General features: G+C 41.4%; 1 protein-coding gene across 1 annotated transcript; it reads right to left on the reverse strand.

Moving 5' to 3' along the window:
- Positions 1 to 3,811: 3,811 nt before the first annotated feature.
- On the reverse strand, positions 3,812 to 21,376 carry ADAT2 (adenosine deaminase tRNA specific 2). Its single transcript, XM_079779922.1, has 6 exons — positions 21,238 to 21,376; positions 15,693 to 15,797; positions 12,090 to 12,240; positions 10,562 to 10,668; positions 7,693 to 7,765; positions 3,812 to 7,579 (listed from the first exon to the last, which is right to left on the reverse strand). Exons 1-6 carry the CDS (start codon positions 21,331 to 21,333, stop codon positions 7,536 to 7,538), a joined length of 576 nt encoding a protein of 191 aa, XP_079636048.1. The 5' UTR covers positions 21,334 to 21,376; the 3' UTR covers positions 3,812 to 7,535.
- Positions 21,377 to 21,530: the final 154 nt, after the last annotated feature.

Below are 21,530 nucleotides of genomic sequence, written 5' to 3' on the forward strand. Positions count from 1 at the left end.
CCAACCCTCCATGTTTATGACCATGCCCGAAGTTCCCAGCGAGCACAGGGGCTGCAGGCCCCGAGAGGCTGCTTCTCCGTCACCACCACCTGGAAATGGAGTTCGTTGTGCCGACCACACACCCAGGGCTCCTCCAGACCAGCGCCTCCAGCCCTTTGCAGCAAACATACATGAAGAACGGGCGTTCCCGGGATCATGCACAGCTCTCTGAACGCTGGCTCCAACCTCACCCCTCCTCCAAAACAAGAACGTGTGGCAGGATTAGAGGAGACACAGTGCCATAGGGACAGACTTGACTCTACACAAAGGTATGCTTTGAGCAAAAAGAAAGAATTCATTGATGTCAGCACGTTATTAAGAAAAAAACGAATTGAAACATTTCAGAGTTGCAACACGTTGTTGAGAACTGCTGCCTTTGACACCAAACAGCTTGGAACACCTGGCACCGATGTCACACAAATGGAGTACAACCAGTCAGGCTCGAGGGCTACCCCGCCTGGCGGCCTGCCCAGCAGGGCAGGTGCCACCTGCTGCCCTTTCTCAATGGAGATGGTACCAATACTTCCGACTGTATGGAGAGACAGCCGGCCTGAATTCAAATCCTAGCTTCAGATTTTTTGCTCTTCACTGGGGCTGTTCCCAAATACTGCAATTGTCCTTCTGCCAGGGTAGGAGGTAGATTACATTCCCTGCCACCTTGAACGTGGGCGTGACTATGTGACTTACTTTAGTTCTTTGGTGAGCAGAAGTGACGTGTCACTTCTGGGCAAAAACTAGTAAGCCCTCCTGACTCAAGAGTGGTCCATGGTGGGGCAGTACAGAAATTGCTCGGAAGTTGGCTAAAAATGCAGAATCTCAGGCCCCTCCCAGGCCTCCTGAATCACAGTGTGCATCTAAGGAGTTCCCCAGGTGATTCAGATGCGCATTCAAGTTTGGGAAGCTCTGCTGTAGACATAGAGCATTATTCACCACTTCTCTTCGCCCTGCCACGGTGACTGGTGATGATCCTGATGGGGGAGTTAAGGCTACCCCCTGACCTGACTGAGATGGACAAGAAGTGAAACCTGAGAGAATTAAACCTTGTTCTCAGCCGCTAACTCATGAAGAGTGTTACCTTGCAATAACCTAGCCCAGTGGTCGGCAAACTCATTAGTCAACAGAGCCAAATATCAACAGTACAACGATTGAAATTTCTTTTGAGAGACAAATTTTTTAAACTTAAACTTCTTCTAATGCCACTTCTTCAAAATAGACTTGCCCAGGCCGTGGTATTTTGTGGAAGAGCCACATTCAAGGGGCCAAAGAGCCACAGTGTGCCAACCACGGACCTAGCCCATTCTGACATGGTCACTTAGTACTCTGTGACCTTGGGCAAGGTATTTAATCTCCCATGCCTCAGTTTCCCTGACGTAAAATGGAGATAATAGTACTGAATCCAAGGGTTGTTATGAGGATTAATGAGGTAAGATATGAGCAGCTAGTAAGGTCTAGGTAAATATTGGCTTCTATCATTAACATGCTCCATCCCTAAATCTCTCATTCCAGTCTGCTTACCTCAGTGACTGGAGAGTCACAACCTCTGTCCCTGGCAATCCTCTACCCAAACCACTTATACTCCAGGAACAAGTATGAAATCACACATCAGACAGAGAATGAAAAAGTCCTTCTTCTCAGAAAGAAGTTGGGGATTTTCATTACAGTCACTTGGCCCACACATTCACCTGTGTCTTCCATCGTTGTCACTCCCCTACTCTAATATTACAGATGCTAACCCTCACCTTCTTGCTTACCTTCCCAAATCCTACATGCCTTTCAGGGCACAGCTGGTCTCCCTCAAATACTTTACTATGCAATTTAGAATTTGGACCTAGTATTTGTCTATTACACATAAGGCCTGGTCCTAAAGTCAATGATGGGTAAATAATAATAATAATCCTATATAATAAAGCTGTAATATGCAAATTAACCCTCATGCCCTCACAAGATGGCTGCCTATGACCAAGCCGGCAGGGGGGTTAGTGAGGAACGACCAAATGAATGAACAAGCAGGCTGCGTGGGGCAACCAGGCCAGCGGGGCCATGAGGGGCGACCAGGCCGGTGGGGGGGGGGGGCAGTTGGAAGTGATCAGGCCGGCAAGGGGGGGCAGTAAGGGGTGACCAGGATGGCGGGGGGGAGGGGTCAGTTAGGAGCGACCAGGCCGGCAGGGAGGGGGCAGTTGAGGGCAACCTGGCTGGCAATGGGGGAGTGAGGGGCAACCAGGCAGACAGGCAAGTGAGCGATTAGGAGTCAGCAGTCCAGGATTGTGAGAGGGATATTCTGGATTGGAGAGGGTGCAGGCTGGGCTGAGGGGACCCCCCCCCCCCCATGCATGAATTTTGTGCACTGGGCCTCTACTAATAATAATAGAACACCTAATACATGTTTGTTTTTTGTCTTTCTTTCAAACTCAGTGTATGTGATTCCAGCACCAAAGCGTTACCAAACTTGTTGCAGAGAAAATGGGGGAAGGTCTGAGATAGGGGATGGTATGGAGATAGATTCTGTTAAGATTCTGGTTCTTAAGAGTCCAATAGACTTTTGACATTATAACAACGGTTCCTAAAGATGATAAATACTTGATAACATTTGTATTATGATGATTATAAATAAAATGTATTGTTTATTTGAAACACTAATAAAATGATAAATTCTTTTCTCCTTGCCACTCTCTTCAAGTGTATATAAGGAAACAAAATATTTTAAGGCGGAATAAATATGTCAGTGTCTTGGATCTCTGTTTCACATTTATAAACCAATGTTAAAAAATCATGGTACTGAAGCAATTCACCACAGTTGCACAATGAGCCACGTTATTCAGTTCCAAAATCACGGAACTTGAACAAGCACCTTGGAAATCCAACCTCAACATTTTAGAATCTCTAGGCCAGGGGCAGCAAACCTTCTCTTAAAGGGCCAGACAGGAAATAGTTAGGCTTTGGGAGCCATAGACAGGTCTCTGTCACAACCACTCAGTTCTGCCATTGTTGTCGAAGGCAGCCCTAGACAACAGAGAAACAAATGGGCCTGGCTGCATTCCAAAAACCTGAATTTATGGACTCTGAAATTTAAATTTCATTTAATGCTCACCAGCCACTAAATTCTTTTGATTTATTTCAACCTTTTAAAAACATAAACCATTTTTAACTTGTGGGTGGTACCAAAATAGGCAGCAGGCTGGGTTTGGCCCATGGGCCATACTTGCCAACTCCTGCCCTAGACTCCCAAGTTCATGCTTCTTCAACCGCAATATTCACTAAAAAATCAGGTAAGAAGTAATCCCCGGAGCCTGTTTTTATTAACTCCACTTGGAAAAAACCTAAGATCCTAAAGATGTCAAACTTCCACCAGAACTTATACCCATAAAAATAACATCACCCATCACCCCTTCCCTCACCACACACAATTAACAGTTATGGCTTAGAAAATAGTTGGCAGTTGTCTTCATGGATGAAGTCAATGTAGTCTCATTCCTCTGCCAAAAGGCAGGGAAACCAGTTCTTGGTGCCTCTTCTCCAGTTGATGCAGAGTGACTGGGAAGGAGAAGCTTTGGCTTCAATGTGGATTTTTAACCAGGAATCTCACTACTTTAAAAAATTTTTAATTTTATTTTTTAAAGAGCCTTGGCTATTTTTACTGATGCTCATTTGAAACGTAGCAGTGCTTGAAACATTGTAAGTCTAGATGTCTCTATGGAAACCCAAGAAAACTATTTTATGGCCAAATGACTACCTACCTAGAATTACACATCCTATTGGATCACTACGGGCCATCTGTGATTCCAGAAACATCTTAGACCTATTTTCCCAAACTCTATTTTTATCAAATATAATTAAGTTGATATAATTATTACCTTCTGCTGAGGCAATCAGAGAGAAAGAACTTATTTCTGGTACTTCTTTCAATTTTTTTATTAAGACATCCCTCTTTAAAATTGTCTTATTAAGGAATTTTGTAAATTTTGGCAAACATAATAAAAGAGAAAGCGTACAATTGAATAGTTTAACAGTTGCTTTGAAATTTATGTCATTAATTTTCTTCCCCTCCTTTCTGCCAATGTCAAGTACACTTAAAAAACAATGTAACTGTTTCCCAATCCAAACTGTTTATTCATTGAAAAGGAAAAAACACACAATAATTATATAGTGTAGAATCAGATAAAATCTTCACCAGGTGAAGGAAGATGGCTTTTGGGTACCTCCATATATGACACTCAGAGAACATAACATCACCTAGAAGGCATAACCTGAATCTAATCGTGAGAAAACACCATTATGAAGGAAAAAAAGGAAAAGTTGGGGAAGACGGACTGTATGATTTTTTTAAATGTCCTAAAAAGCAGAGAGGCCATGGAAATGTTCTAGACTAAAAGAAGCTAAAGACACATGAGATACATGATATTGGACCCCAGAATGGATCTAATATTGCAGAGGAGAGTAGGCGGCGGCACAGTAGATAAAAGTAATGTATCAATGTGATTATATAAGAGAATATCCTATGCTTACGAAATACTGAAAACATTTCAAGGTAAAGGACCGTGATGTGTGATGCATGTAATTTTGTACCAAATGGTTCAGAGAAACCATGATATACCAATAGAGAGACAAGAAAGCGAGCAAATAACAAAGCTAAAGTTATAAAATGTTAACACTAGGTTTGAAGAATAAGGGATACATGAGTATTTTTGCAACTTTGCTATCATTTGAAATTATTTCCAAACAGAGAATTTAAGGAAAAATGAATAGCTCTTGCCTACATTGGCTGTCTAATTTCTCTCCATGATATTCCAAATACAACACAGGAAGAGATGCTTTGCCAAGTAACATGAAAGTGCAAAGATATTTTAACATGATCGCTTATCAGTGATTGAAGCCTGCCAGAGCATTATATAGCACCCATTCTCAGCAGAGTCCATTGCAAAAACCAGTAAACATTGGATACTCTAGCAACATATATGCAATCACTTCCCAGTAATCTCTCTAAACAGGGTAGAAATTCTAAAACCTTTTTGCATCCCACAACTTCCAGAATTATCTATACACAAAGCATGTCTCTCAGCTAGTCTCTCAGCTAGTTATTATCAGTATCAATCATTTGGAGTCTATCTTTTTAACTGGAGCATCTTAATATTTTAAGCCATGTCTAAGTAGCTAGGGAATGTGGTACTCAGAAAGCAAGATCGCCGCATCAGCTATCCACAACTCCTCCCCACCACCTCGAAATTGCTGTCAGAATGCCTCAGCCTTAATGTCTATGACCCCATAATGGTCCTATACCAGCACTGGAGGTGCCAACCTCCAATCTGCAATACACCATCTATACTGACCCCCCCCCCAAAAAAAAATAATAATAATTAGGCAGGGAACTGTGCCTAAGACCAAAAATTTAGGAGACTTTTCTATGTCAGTCACTGGATAATCAAAAAGGTCATAACCAAAATTAAAATTTTCAGCCATGCTTAAGAATTAGAAAATACCCACTCTCCAAAACACAACAAAACCAGAACATATGTATATTGGTAAGTCTTTTCTATCCTTTCCTGTTTATAGTTTTACTAGAGGCCTGATGCATGAAATTCATGCAAGGGGCTCGGCCCTCACAGCTATGGTGGCTGCCTCGGCCCTCGCAGCCCCAGCTTTGTCTGGAAGGACGGACGTCTGGCAGGTCGTTTGGCTGTCTGGTCTAATTAGCATATTATACTTTTCTTATTATATTTTCTAGATCCGTTTAGTAGTGACTATCTCTGGGTTAAAATAGACACATACCATTTTTGGTTTTGGCTTTTTACCCTAGATAGTCTCTTTATTGCTTATTTCCTCCCAAATTCCAATTAATAATTTTATTTAACACTTGTTTACTAAGAACCTACTTGGCATAAGATGCTTAACCAGATATACTGGGTGGTACTCTCTGGAGGAAAGATTCCAAGATTTTTTGTCTGCAAATAATCCTCCAGAAAATGATATGAAGACAGTAAGTGCAATGATGTCTGCTTGCCGAAAAGCATAAGGAGCCAGAAATGAATTATGACCGACTACAAATAGGAATAAACTAGTCAAAGCACTAAAATTTAACGAGAGGATAATCTTAAAAGCAGGAGAAATTGAAGAGAAGTTACATGTAAGATTATTATAGATTTAAAATCATGCTTATTCTTCTCCATAAAACTCAAATGCAGTTAAAAACACACAGGTACAAAATAGAACAATTATAAATCCTCTGAAGCATGTCACTGTGATTAGCCGCTACTCTCAGCAATATAAAAAGACTTTCACAATTACTTTCCAGCCTGTAATGTAATTCAAAACAAACAAGTCAGAGACATCGCTCAAATGGCAGAACCAACAAATACAGATGCTTTGCATCAAGGAAATGAACCCACTGAAGAAATGCAACTGAGGAGCTGCTGTCCAGGGCCTGGAGCAGGGCTTCCGGTAGAACACGGAGGCCCCCTTCTGGGCAGACGCGGAGCACTGCAGCCCAGCTCTGAGCACTGCAGCCCAGCTCTGCAGCTCCGCAGCCAGCCAGCAGGAATATCTGGGAGTGCCTGCTGTGGATACCCTTTCCAGGGCTGTGTTCACACTGTACAATTTCAGACTTTAAATTCTAAATCTGGATTTTTGTAAAAAGAAAGAACTGTATTCGATTTCAGATCAAAGTAACCATTCTATTTACTTGTGCAACCAGCATTCCCACCACCAATGGCATGCCCATTCTTTTTGCCTAATCCGGACCACGCTCTCACATGCTGTATAATCTATTCTGTTTAGTATCTGTCTCCCCTGCTAGAACATAAGCTCCATGAGGGCAGGGTTCTTTGTTTTGTTCACTGATTCCCAATACAGTTGTTCAATAACAAAGAAGGAATTGTCCCCTTTATGCTTTTATCTTCTATTTTTAACATTATCCATCTTCAAAAAAGGCACAAATACGGTTTTATTTTAGCAATATGTTGCAATTTAAAATGACACTTAAGTACTTGTTTTACAATATGCATTTTCTCTAAAATGCTTTATAAAGGCAAAAATTTGTTCAAAAGACCAGTTAATCATGGTCTACAGGTACGCAACACAGACAATTTCCAAGGAAGTCATGGGCTCCAAACACGCTGGGAGAACACAGTGGCTGCAAAGAATGAAAAATGCAATTCTGCAACGCCTGGCGTGGAGAGGGGTCTGCAGTGGCACAGGCCGGGGCAGGTACATGCTCTGACAGCACTGTCCCGAACTGGTGATGCTTTTGGCAGGAAGTGCATCATGCTGCTTACTAATTTCTAAAACCTCAATCTTTCATTTTCCAGCTTGTGGAAAAACTAATTAATAGTTTATTGCAATTGTCAGACTTTGTCAACGTGTTCACTTGTTCCTTTAACAGAAGAAATGATGAGAGACCATTTTTCCCACAGGTTAAGGACGATACATAACATCTGATTCAATGATGTCGCCAGCGTTCAGGCAAGAATTTCATCCAGGGGCATTAGTCCTTCGTTAGAACAAACTCAGGATCTCTGACACTCCTTTTTCCGAACCTTTGATTTTGGTGCTATGAGAAGGACAGAAAAGAAAAAGAGAAGGTGAAGAGACAGGCCGTGTCAGACGCTCTTTGTCCTGATTTGTTTGAAGTGAGGTACTTTTTATACAGTAGGGAAAACTGACCGTTTGGATTTTCTTGTTTGTAGAAGTTCTTTAACATTTCCACTGCTTCCTCAGCCCGATACCCTGGAATGCACTGATGAAAAGAGAAAGTTCAGAATGAACATAGGCCTATGATAATGTGTGTTGTGTTCCATAAAAAAGGCAATATACACATAATTATATAAACACATCATGTTAACACACTTTGTGGATATTAGTAACACGGGAAGTATGTTTCCAAAGAATAGCTATCTGGCCTGTCAAATATCATCTCAATCAACTAATTATTATTTCTCAATCAACTACTATTGAAGTTATGAATTATATGATATAGGGTAAGATTCTTAAAGTCTCTATGCCTCAGTTTCCTCATATGTAAAATGTATTTAATTATAGCAACTTAACCCAGAAGGATTTGTGAGGATTCAATAAAATTAAATAAAATCATGCCTGTTAAGTACCTAGCACATCATAAGGGCTCATTAAGTATTAGTTATCTTTATCTGGTCTTATTTACTGTGGCCCATTAAGTGTTTGATGCTATAGAGCTAGGGTTGGCTGTCCACAGCTAAAAATGATTAGTTAAAAAGGGGTTTTATCTTTATAAAGGGTTAAAAAAATAAGAATATGCGACAGAGACATAAATGGCTCACAAAGATTAAAATATTTACTATCAGGCTCTTTACAGGGGAAAAAAATTGTCAATCCTTACTTACTATAGAGGATTTTTTAAGTGTTCACTTTGTGCTATCTTGGTACCTAATTGGGAAAAAAGAACAACATGGAAGAAAGCGAAATTGTGGTAAGGTAAGGATCTGAAACGTGAACTTGCCTTAATGATAGAGAATATTTAAAGAGGCTAAACAGAGCATATTAGGGAAAGAATAAGAACAAGCTTGGGTTGTGTGTGAGGAAACCAGCTGATGGGGCAGGGGTGATTATTGAGGGAGTATAAGGAAAGAAATTAGAGAAAAAACAAAGTCAAAATATATAGGGCAGGGGGTCCTCAAACTTTTTAAACAGGGGGCCAGTTCACTGTCCCTCAGACCGTTGGAGGGCCGGACTATAGTTTAAAAAAAAACTATGAACAAATTCCTATGCACACTGCACATATCTTATTTTGAAGTAAAAAAACAAAACGGCAAAAACACCCGCATGTGGCCTGCGGGCCGTAGTTTGAGGACGCCTGATATAGGGCTTTGAAAGCTTGTCGCAGGAGTTTGAACTTGATACATTGCACCCTTCTGAGATGCATGAAATGATAAGAGCAGAGACTTCAGGGAGGCCCGTCTGGAGGCAGCATACAGGACAGGAAGGACCCAGCGAGCAGCAGCACAGGGGGCTGGCAGGCTCGGTCTGCTCCTCAAAATGAGCCTTACAGAGGCTGTGCCTACAGAGGCTGCATAAACCTTCCCCATCAAAACAAATAGCCTCCTACAAGTTCAACACGTTTAGATTCCACATATAAGTGAAATCCTGCAGTATTTGTCCTTTTCTGTCTGACTTTGCATAATACCCTAGAGATCCATCCATGTTGTCGTAAATGGAAGGATTTCCTTTTTTATGGCTGAATAATATTGTGTGTGTGTGTGTGTATGTGTGTGTATTTATATACTGTAGTTTCTTTTAGAAGCAGGGAGTGGTTGCCAGGGGCCGAGGGGTGGCAGAAATGGGGAGACACTGGCCAAAGGGTACAAACTTTCTGTTATAAAAGGGTTAAGTTCCAGGAAATCTAAGATTCAGCAAGGTAACTATACTATATGCTATAGTTGCTATGAGAGTAGAGTTTAAATGTTCTCATCAGAGCAACAATGACAATATGGTAATTATGTGAGGTGAAGGATGTGTTAACTCACCTTATTGTGGTAAACATGTCACAATATACACTGAGTGGCCAGATTATTATGATCTCTGAATGCATAATAATCTGGCCACTCAGTGTATATCCTATATAATAAAAGGCTAATATGCAAATTGTCCCCTCGAACAGGAGTTTGACCAGCAGGTAGGCCGACCAACTGCCCATGTCCCCTCCCCCGGGTCAGGCTGGCCAGACCCCACCCATGCACGAATTCATGCACCGGGCCTCTAATATATATATACTCAGTGGCCAGATTATTATGCATTCAGAGATCATAATAATCTGGCCACTCATTGTATACGTGTATCAAATCATCATGTTTTATACCTTAAACTTACACAATGCTAGATGTCAATAATACCTCAATAAAGCTGGGGAAAACAGCCCAATGACCTTCCTTCTACCCTGCACCCAGGCAAGCTGCTCCCCGCTGCTCCCTGAGAATTTTCCAGAATCATGGCCTTTACTTTGGGGGCTCTCATTTCCTCCTCAACTTCACCCTTGCTGGCCTGTGCCCCCAGGACTCCACTGGAACTACCCGCTCAGATATCAAGGGCAGATAAAAAATAAAAATACAGGTATTGATTGCTACACACCAAAAATAGTATGCAGCAATCTAGCAAATTATTGAATTTGTGCAAAAACATTGTGTTTATGGTAAACAGCATCTACTGTCACTGTCAGAGGCCAAGCTTCACACAAACTTGGTATAGCATGGAGGCAGGAACACTCAAAGTGAAAACGCCAACAGTGGTAGTGTCCTCGAGCATGCCTCAAGGCCTGGGCGAAGGTTGTCAGAAGATACCTCGGAAGGCTGGGGCTCTCCTCCAACACAGATTCGGTTGATTCTGAGCTGGGCACCCACCCGGAAATGACTGCCTGTCACTTACTGAATTCGACCAGCAGTCCTGAGAACCTGTCTAGTTCTATCATGGTTTCTGGTATACCCACCAACTGCTCACTATTCACAAGCCCATGATGAGATCAAAGTCATTAGAAAGAAAGAAAAAGCATAACAGTTCATGTTACCTGAAATGGTCTCCCAGTATTTGGTAAATCAGCAGAGGCAATGTCTAGAACAGAGCCACAACCACCAAAACGTTCATTCTGACAGCCATACACAACCAGCGGGATTTATGTGAGAGAATTAAGGTCCTACAGAGAATGTGCAGTTCAAGACAAAACTGGGATTTACACCGGCCACTCTGGAGAGGAAAGCTCATGCTACTCTTAAAACAACTAAGCTTGGGCTTAAGCTTAAAAATCATACAATGCAGTTACACAAAAGATGTTTAGAGGATTTAGAAATTAATATCTCATAACTGCAAACAGAATAAAAACTAAATATGTAACTGGCAAATATTCAGTGTGGTGTTCTCTCTGGTTTTTTCTAAATCAGTTGTTTTGGAATCATTAGAGAATAAGAGCCAAAAAATAAGTAGGTATTTAATCCAGAGATTTTCACCTTGTAGAGATAACATATTGTTACCTGTGATTTCCCCAAATAAAATATATCCTGTGCCCCCATACAAAACGGGCTAAAGCTGAACCACTCTGTACGGCAGGATGGGGACAGAACCCTGTCGACCATAACTGGCCTCTTTATCGAGATTGTACATTTTATCAGACTCAAAACCCTCTGTATTATTTTAAAAGTGATCAAATGTTTCACCCATACACAGCAAAATACGTAGATAAAAACATGCAAGTGTGAAACTGAGTTTTAAATTATTATATAAATTTGTTTAAATCTTTAAGACTAACTTGCAGCACTCAGTATTTGTGTCACTTACTCTATGAAAGACAAAGAGCTGTAACTATCAATTTTCCATTTATTTACAACTATATCATAATACATTGGTTTGTTCTTTAATTTGTATTGACTTCTGACAAAATTTGTCATATATCATAATAGGTATTTATGGCAAAAGTAAACAAATAAAAACATATAAACGGCCCTAGCCGGTTTGGCGAGGTGGATAGAGCATTAGCCTGCAGACTGAAGGGTCCCAGGTTCGATTCAGGTCAAGGTCACATGCCTGGGTTTCGGCTCCATCCCCAGTAGAGGGTATGCAGGAGGCAGCCAATCAATGTTTCTCTCTCACCATTGATGTTTTTATCTCTCTTTCTCTCTCCCTTCCTCTCTGAAATCAATAAAAATATATTTTTAAAAAATTTAAAAAAACACAAGCATATAAACGAGAAAGAAAATTTTTAAATCACCAAAATCTATTATCCAAAGGCAAGCCTTAGGTGCATTTTTCCCCCAGACCTTTCCTTATGTAGTTTTATCCTATTTTAACTTAAATTATGATTTATTCTTCTATTACAGTTCAAATTAGGGCTAAGCTTTTCTATCTCTGGCTTATATACTGGTTCCATGTTTACAGACATTTTCCAAAAAGGTTATTTTACTATTTAAAAATCTTTTCTAAAGCGTTTTGGCCTTCACCTCCTAGAATTTGTTTCATAAGTCTCTGTAGGGACAGGTTACCTGTCCGGCCACTTTCAAGTTCACAGGAAGGGTACAGACGTTAACCACGAAGCCCAAGGATACTCATGAGGCGGAGGGCAGCTGCGCACATGATGCACGGCTCCACCGTGACGTACAGCACCGTGCGCTCGAACACCGCGGCGGGGCTGCGGCCGCTCCCCCGGCACCAGGCTAGGGCCTGGTCGATGGCCACCATTTCTGCATGTCGAGTAGCCTGAAAAGAGAGAGGAGCTTGCCTTGACAATGTTTGCTACACGTAACTGTATTCTGCAAATATTCAAAAATAAATACCAAAATAATTGGGCCTCCTGTTTCTGCCAATGTTTTAAAGAATGGAGGTTGCAGGACACCCTTAGCAGTTGACAACATAGTCCCCAGTTCAAGTACCGTAACATCACCAAAAAAGACATTTCATCTGAAATGCTGTACGAATCATGCTATATTTTAGTTAAGTACCTAAGAACTTGGGGGATGCTCCTTCAATTAAAATGCCACAGTGAAGATATGTTTTTTAAAAAAAAGATGATCCTAGTATTTCTGAATATTTTAGGGAAAGCTTGAAATTTTCATAAGTATGTGCTCCAGTTTCAAATGTTTTCAAGGCTGTCACTGATCTCAGTCTAAGCAAATCTACATTTAGTTTTTACTGAATGCCTCGCATTTTCTTTGGGATAAGATTTTATATACTGGCAGGTTTTTGGTATAGCTCTCAGATACCTCATGTAAGCAGTAGAATACAGGAGCAATCACACAGCATTTGGAATCAACCACGTTTAAATTTGAATCCTTATTGTGACACTAGTGGCCCAGTGCATGGATTCATGCACATTGAAAGGAAATTAATTAGAAGGTGACCGGCGGGGAGGGCCTGGGTGAGATGGGTTGAACACGCCCTGGAGCCAACCTCCCACGATCCCTCCCAGGCTGCACCTGGGGTGGTGCCTCAGCTCTAAGGGCGTCTGAGGAGTGAGCAGGGTCCCTCTGCCAGGTGGGGTCCTTTGGCCTGGCCTGTGGGGATTAGGCTGAAACCTGCTCTCCGAAATCCCCCGAGAGGTCCCGGATTGCGAGAGGACGGTTCTCGGGTGACGCACCCTGGAATCGGGTTCCCTCCTCTCTGGTTCTGGGATGTGTCACCCAAGAACCATCGCTGCCAAATCACCACAGCTCAGCAGCTCTTGCATTAAGTGTCTGCACCCTGGTGGTCAGTGTGTGTTATACCTACCGGCCAGTCAGACGGTCGTATGGTCGCTTAGCCTTTTATGTATATAGATTACTAATTATGTGGCCTTGAGCAAGTTACATATTTTCTCTAAGTCTTGGTTTACCCACAGGTAAAATGAGGTACACTGGTGCCTATACCTCTCAAAGCAATCTGAATTATGGGAAGCACATGCCGTATAATGCTATAATGTACTCTGCTATGCAACAATTATTTATAACTAGAGGCCCGGTGTACAAATTCATGCATGGGTGGGGTTCCTTGGCCTGGCCAGCGATTGGGGACGTCTCGCCTAGTCCGGATCAGGGCCAACCAGCTGGGGGGAAGAGGTTGACTGGCCACAGGAGGTTGGCTGTTGGAGCACACTGACCACCTGGCTGGCCGGGGGGACGGACCATGGAAGGTTGGCCAGCCACGGGAGGTTGGTTGTGGGAGCACACTGACCATCAGGGGGAAGCTACTGCATTGAGTGTATGCCCCCTGGTGGTCAGTGCATGTCATAGTGACCAGTAGACCGGTCATTTGGTCAACCAGTCACTTAGGCTTTTATATATATAGATACTCATGATCATCACATTTATTCAACAACTTAAATTGAGTGTTATCTATGTCCAAGCCACTGTGCTAAATTCTGTGTGGAATAAAACTCTTTATCCTCAACAAGACTGATGTCTAGTAGGGTAAACAGAAAGTTGCTCATTTACCTGTGACCAAGGGCAGGGTGTGAAAAATGCTGGCACAATGGCCCAAGTACCATGAAAGCCAGGATTATAAACTCAGAGCCAGAAGGGATTTTAGAAAAGAGGTTCCCAAACCTGGCGGCATACCAGAACCCACTGGGGAGCTTGAAAAAGTTTCCCCAACTCGAGTGCTTTTTATAAATCAGATTCAGAATGACTAAATCAAATCTCCCCATAGTTCTCAATAAGTAATTGTTGGACTGAATCATATTAAGCAACTTCCTCTTTTATGGCAGAAGAACCAGAAGCTAAGACAGAACGTATTAAAGCTGCACAATGGAACAGGTGATAACGGTGGTAACAGGGGAGTGGAGGTGGTATTAAAGCCAAAGTAGGACTCAGGTCTCCTCATTTGGGGTCAGGAGTCTTTCTATACTGTGATTATAGGATAATCTTCCATAGGACACAGAATACCAAAATAAATCCAGGTTAATTTCAATGTAAAGAAGAAACACATGTCATTGGGTGGTTAGATGAATGTTGTTAGGACATCCAAAGTTCTTATGTTAAAGATACTGTGCCAAATAAATCACAAAATACAAATGGGGACATATGACAATTACCTAAAATACAAAATTCTACTCCCAAATATAGGTATCTATATAGTCACTAATTGCTGTATTATGTTTATTACTTATCTCACAGGTATTTTGACACCCACATATTGCTTTGGGAATCTGTGTTCCCACTTTGTATGTGTTTTGCTAAGTCTCAGTTTTGTCTTTGATAGATAAGATGGATGAACTTGAAAGTCCACATAGCACTAGGACCAACACCAGCTTGTTCCTGGCTGCCAAGGTCACACAACAAGATCAAAGTCTGTGAGAGTGGGCTTATGCTCTCCTTGAGTCCACCGAGTACTTCTTATAATCATAAAATCTGACGCTTCATCTATAGTTACTAGGACACATCGTTGTGATACCGTATTCAAAAAGGGTTGCCTTAATTCATGAACTTCCCAACCTAACCACAATAAATTAAAAGTCTCACAACCTAGTAAAGTGTACATACTCCATGTAGTGGAGACTTCATCCCATTGAATTATCTGAAATAGAAATAGCTTCTTTATACCTCCTTTTAGAGCAGTGGTTCTCAACCTTGCTAATGCCGCGACCCTTTAATACAGGTTGAGAACCGCTGCTGTAGAGCCTAAGACCATCGGAAAACACAGATATTTACATTACAATTCATAACAGTAGCAAAATTACAGTTATGAAGTAGCAATGAAAATAATTTTATGGTTGGGGGTCACCACAACATGAGGAACTGTATTAAAGGGTCGCGGCATTAGAAAGGTTGAGAACCACTGTTTTAGAGCTACTAAAGAATGCGACATGAGTTAAATAGATAAGTTAAAGTGAAATTTTCATAGATTAGCTTTGCTTAAAACAGAGATAGACTCATTTCTTCTACACTGACATACCAATGTAATAAAATTGCCTCTGAGGGAGCTCCAGTAGCGCAATCGGTTAGTGCGCGGTACTTATAAAATTGCCTCTGAGGTTTCACTCAAGTGTTAAAGTCAACATGTGTCACTTTTAGAATCAGAAGAAAAAAAAAAGGCATTCAACAAAAAGAGATGTTTAGGGAAACTACCCTTCCGTTGATACCTTATCGGACTCTACAGAGACCCATCTTCTCACCAGCTGTGATAAATGCACCCACTTTTACTGTCATTGCCCTGTATATGCAATTATACTCACATACATTTTTGGTTTGATTAACTTCATTCCTTCCTTTCCCCACAACTTCATTGTTGTAGACCATAAGGCAGCCAACAGGAACTTCAGTATTTTCTAGGGCTTCTTTGGCCTGAAAAACAAAGTGGGAAATCTAAGATGTAATGTTCAATGCTTGAAAGGACTACAGGGAAGAAACAGATGCAGCAAGAACACTAAACGCATGTATAAATACTAGAACAGAAAAATGCGGCTGACCTTTCCCTTCTCTCAGATACAGCTCAGTACTTAGTGCCCTTGCTCTCTGGGCGTCCATATGAAGGGAGATCAGAAACAAATCCCTTCATAGGTCCTGAGCTCCTGATGTATTTTTCCTCATTGGAAGCAGAGGTGATCAAAAGACTTACTGACTCTTGTTTTTAAATTTCCAGGGTCTATGCACCTTTTCAGAGAGAGTATATATATATTTACAAAGAGGTAGAAGAATAAATGACATAAATCCTTTCTTAAAAATCTTTCCTTGTTGAAATTCTACTTGCTTAATTTTGTTTCTCTAAAAAGGACAGAAAATATCCTCTAGCGTTTCAGTAACATACTTTTTTTTTTTGAAAAGCTGAGGAGCACGCTAGGTGAAAATGGCACAACCACCTTGGAGAACATTTTGGAAGTTTCCTTTAAAAGTAAACAAACATATCGCCTATGGACAAATTCTACTCATGAATGTTCCTTTAAGAAAAGGGATTGTATATCTACAAAAAAAGAAAGAAAGAAAAACAGCAAAAGAATGGTCATAATAGATTGATTCGCAATAGCTAACAAGCTTGCTCTGGAATCCGGAAAAGCCAAGGAAATATGTCCGTTAGAGCCTCCAGAGGGCGCTCAGCCCTGCTGAAACATTGGTGGCCCAGAGAAACTGATTGCTGACTCCTGGCCTGCAGAAAAATAAGAGAATAAACTTATTGTTTTATGCCACCAAGTTTGTAGCAATTTGTTACAAAAGCCATAGGAAACTAATACCCCCAGTAAGAGGAAGAAAAGACAAACTAAAACTGGAAGGAGATATTTGCAAACCACATACTGAACAAAGATCTAGTATGTAGACTATGTAAAGAACTCTCAAAAATGCAACAAGAAACTCCAAACAAGCCCCTTAAAAAATGGGCAAAATATATTAAAAGACATTTAGCCAAAGAAGGCATACAAATGGCAAATAAGTACATGAAAAAACGTCCACAACATTAGCCATTAGGAAAATGCAAATTAAAACCACAATGTGATGGTATTACACACCTATCAGGATGGCTCAAATGAAAAGTTAAAAACACCAAATGCTGGGAAGGCTATGGAGAAACAGAATCACTCATACACTGCTGGTAGGAATGTAAAATGTAAATGGTACAAGCAACTCTGAAAAATATTTGGGCAGTTTCTTAAAAAACTAAATATGCACTTAACACATAACCCAGCAATTGCACTCTTGCACATATATTTACCCAGGAAAATGAAACCTTATGTTCCTACAATACATAATTTCATATATAGACACAAATGTTCATAGAAGTTTTATTCATAATAGCCCAAAACTGGAAATGACCCAAACGTCCTTCAGTGGGGGAATACTGAGACAAACTCCGGTACCTTCATACCATGGGAAAACAACACAGCAAAAAAAAGGAATGAACTATAAAAAGGAATGAACTATTGATTGACTCAACAAGTTGGATGAATCTCAAGGAAATTATGTTGAATGGAAAAAAAAATCTCAAAAGTTTACATATTCTTGTATATAACATTCCTGAATGACAAAATTATAGGTATGGGGAACAGACAAGTGGCTGCCTGGGTTTAGGGTTGGGAGGAGATGGTGGCCATAAAAGGGCAGCATCAGCGAACCTGTAGTTATGGAGCAGTTCTGGTGGTAATTAAACAAAACTAGACATGTGACAAAATTACACAGAACTACACACACACATGCACACACACGAGTGCCTATAAAGATGAGGCAACCTGAATAAACTCAGACTGCATTGATGTCACCTTCCTGGTTTTGATATTGTACTAGTGTTATGTAAAATGCTAGCATTGCAGGAAACTGGGTGAACGGTATATGGGCCTTCCCTGGACACTTTTTTGCAATTTCCTGTGAAACTATAATTATTTCAAAATGAAAAGTTAAAAAAAAAAAAAAGGTGGAGCAAATGAGAAGTATCTTGGAATGCAGACTAAGAGATGCCTAGCGAGGCAGGAGGAAAACCAGGAGTGTCTGGTGTTAGGAAAGACCTGAGAAAAAAACAGGCCAAGAAAGAAGGGTCAGTGATATGGAGGCAATTTGGGTAGAATGGTGAAAAGGTTAAGAACCAAGAACCTAGAAGAATAATGAAGAATTAGGCTGGTAAGGTGGATAGGTGGAAGTTGGGAGGTTGCCAGTGGCAGGTTGAGGAATTTAAAGGTGATAGAGGAAAACAGAGCTTCTGAGTGTCATTAGCAGGAACTGCTGTAGTGTAATCTTTTGGATGTTGTTACCTTCTACCTAAGAGTTTTCTGGCTAACTTGTTTTTTTTCCTCCAGCTTTCTCCCTCCCCCCATACACACCCTTTCAAAGGAAATATATCTGGGGACTCATCAGGAGTCTGTGAAAACTGCAGTCAAATCCCCTTTGAGCATCTGATGAAAGTTATGAACTCTCTCACATTGCATGGAACAGGCGTATGCACATAATGTTATTATATAGTTTCAGGTTAGGAAGCCCTTTTCTAGATAGACAGCTGGCTCACCTCCTCACCCAAGACAAAGTCCTCCATTTCTTGGCACTTGACAGTTACCCTGCTTTGATCAACCACTCCCTTCCTTTCCACCAGCCCACATTGCTTTTGTTCTTTTTAAAATGCAGTAAGCATCCCAAACTGATCTCAACTGATTTGATCAGGACAGTGTTGCCTATTATCTGATAGCACTTTATACCTGTCTCTAATTTTGGACCCTAGACATGTTACTTATTAACTTTTTCATTGGTGCATGGTTTACGTTCATCCATTAAGCAGTACGTTCCTGGGAGGCAAGCACACGATCCTTGCACAGGCAAACTCGACTTGCTCACCTTTGCAGCCTTAGTACCCCGCACAAGGCCTAAAACATGGGAAACAATTACAGCACAATTGTTGAAATGGCTAAGTATCTGTGCTTGATTTCTTTTTTAATTTTCCTCAGGCCCAGCACAATATTATACCAATACCAGACACCTAGGAAATAAATATTCCAATAATATATAATTGATTTATTCTAGAACACTTGCTTTCTTTCGATAGACCTAGATAGATAGATAGATATTGATAGACACACAAACACACTCACACACCCCATCTTTCTTTTTTCCTAAAGTAAGATATGTTCAAGGGGGAAAACTTGGGGGTAAAATATCCATACATCTCTATATATAAAAGCCTAAGTGACCATTTGACCAGTAGCTATGATGCACACTGACCACCAGGGGGCAGATACTCAACGCACAGGCATGGAAACATGGAACAGACTGATGAATCTTAGAGCGAAGGGGGGAGGGCAGGAAGAGATTAACCGAAGATCTTATATGTATACTAAAGACCTGGTGCATGGATTTGTGCACTGGTGCAGGCCAGGCCGAGAGACCCCACCGATGCACGAATTTGTGCACCGGGCCTCTAGTTAAAAAATAAAACCACTTATTTATTATTCTGTAACAGAAGATTTTCAAGTTTTTTTTCTATGCCTGCATATACATATTTGTAGTTTTTTTAAAAGTCAAATAGATTTAATACTATATATACAGTTCAGCAGTCTACCTTTTCCATTGAGAAATATACACATTTTCCCATGTTGAGTAATATTTTTCAGCACATGATTTTTTTAACCTTTTGCACTCGGATGTCGAGTGTGACTCGACACGGTTAGCATCGGTAGCAGCTCTTTTTATACTCTTTGAATGTATCAATAATTTGAAATATAAAAAAATCCAAATAAATAAGTTTTTATGAAAAGAAACTCCAGTTTTTTATTCTACTGCCGTGCTTTGTAAAATCTGGGGTATTTAAAAAATTAAATCCCGAGTAGAATAAAGGAATCGAGAAAAAAGCAAGCGAGTGCAAAGGGTTAAGGTTGCAGTGTTCCTTTATGAATAGATGATCCATTTAACGATATTTACACTGTTTCAAATCTCCACTATTACAAATAAGTGAAGAACTTCCCTATACAACCCTAACAGATAGATACTATCTGCCCATTTTATAGAAGGCACCGGAGGCTGAAAGGTTAAGAATCTTAGTCTGCTGTCAGTGGCCATTCTAGGGTCTGTACATAGGCTAGTCTAACCTCTAAACTCGTATGTATAGTATAAAATAATCTGTATTCTGTTTACTGGGCTGTAATACAAAATAGATTTTTTTTTTTTTTACTGTGATTCACTTTCAAAAAAGCATAAGAAACAAGTTTAGAAGAACATTATGTAACAAATGCATAGATGCTTTAATGCCTCCTGGCTTAGAGAAAAGTGTTTAGCTGTAATAGTGCATGAATGCAGAGAAAATAATGTGACAAGAGAACAGAGAAGGTGCAGAAAACAGTTTCAGGATTGAATCCCCACTGCCAAGCACAGTGCACTCAAGAAACATCTGTGGAGTGAATGAAGACATAATTATGAATCAACTAGAGGCCCAACGCACGAAATTCGTGCAAGAGTAGGCCTTCCTTCCCCCGGCTGCCGGCACCGGCTTCCCTCTGGCACCCAGGACCCGGGCTTCCCAGCCAGCCCTGGCTTCGTCCAGAAGATCATCCGTAAGGATGTCCGGTCTAATTAGTATATTACACTTTTATTATTATAGATAGGGTGCCCCCAAAAAATGTATGCACACTTTGAATAATTATAAAGGCAGTGTTTTCAAAATGTAATAGAATCTACAGGCATTGTGTGTATACATTTGGGGGGACACCCTGTATATATGCTGAGTGCACTTTTATCCTTGTTAAAGAGCTCGATGACACACATAAGTGTGGGGAAAGCTTGGATTATACACAAATCTGAGTAGAGCCATCCTTAATCAACAGTCCGAGCAAGGGAAGGCAGTAGGATGCATGGATGGATGAATGGATGAATGGATGGATGGATGGATGGATGGATGGATGGATGGATGGTAGAATATGGCTGTACAGGGGCTTGGTTTATCTACTCTACCAGAAACATCCTCAACTTCCTTCCTTCTACGGGGTCAAGGGGTCATAAATACAAAATAATGTGATTTGGCGGGTTTGCTAGTGTGTTCACAGTAAAGAAGGGAACGCTGCACGTATGTGCCAACAGCAGCTGAATAGGGACATTTGACGCATACTTCATGCCAGCGAAAAAGAAACAACTTCTGTATTTCCTCTTTTCCTTCCCCAGAGCCACTGTGAGAATGGCCTCAAGCCAGCTGTTTACCCAGAGAGCGTGGCGCCAACGAGATTATGGTGACAAGAAAGCACATGGGGCGTTTGCTCAAATGATCAGGCTGGGTAGAGAGCCGGAGAAGTTCCCACCCGCGGCGGCGACCTCCCGGGCTCCTCACCATTTGCATGGCCTCCTCCATCCACTTTTCGATCTCCTCCGCTGACACCGAGCAACCGCCGCCGGTTGCTGGCGTGGATGCCTCCTTCGCCTCCATACCGCGCCGGGGCGGCAGCGAGCTCAGCGCCGGAAGCCGAGGCGCCGCGGGAGCCCCTGCCCGGAACTCGGCGCGCGCAGGCTGCGGTTTCCGGGGGGATTCGATCGGCGAGGCACTCGGGAGCGATTTCTGGGCGGACCTGGGTGGCCCGGCCCAATCAGGGGAGGCGGCGGCGCGGCGGCTGCCACAGAAAGCGC

The sequence above is a fragment of the Cnephaeus nilssonii genome (assembly GCF_951640355.1).
Source record: "Cnephaeus nilssonii genome assembly, chromosome: 9".
Lineage (NCBI taxonomy): Eukaryota > Metazoa > Chordata > Mammalia > Chiroptera > Vespertilionidae > Cnephaeus > Cnephaeus nilssonii.

Bases quoted from the DNA above. Each gene is read 5' to 3' on its own strand.
- ADAT2 (XM_079779922.1), bottom strand. From the start codon at position 21,333: ATGGAGGCGAAGGAGGCATCCACGCCAGCAACCGGCGGCGGTTGCTCG. The intron at 15,798-21,237 runs GTGAGGAGCCCG...TTTGTTTTTCAG, and splicing joins TGGAGGAGGCCATGCAAATG to GCCAAAGAAGCCCTAGAAAA. The intron at 7,580-7,692 runs GTCAGTTTTCCC...TCCTTCTCATAG, and splicing joins CAAACAAGAAAATCCAAACG to CACCAAAATCAAAGGTTCGG.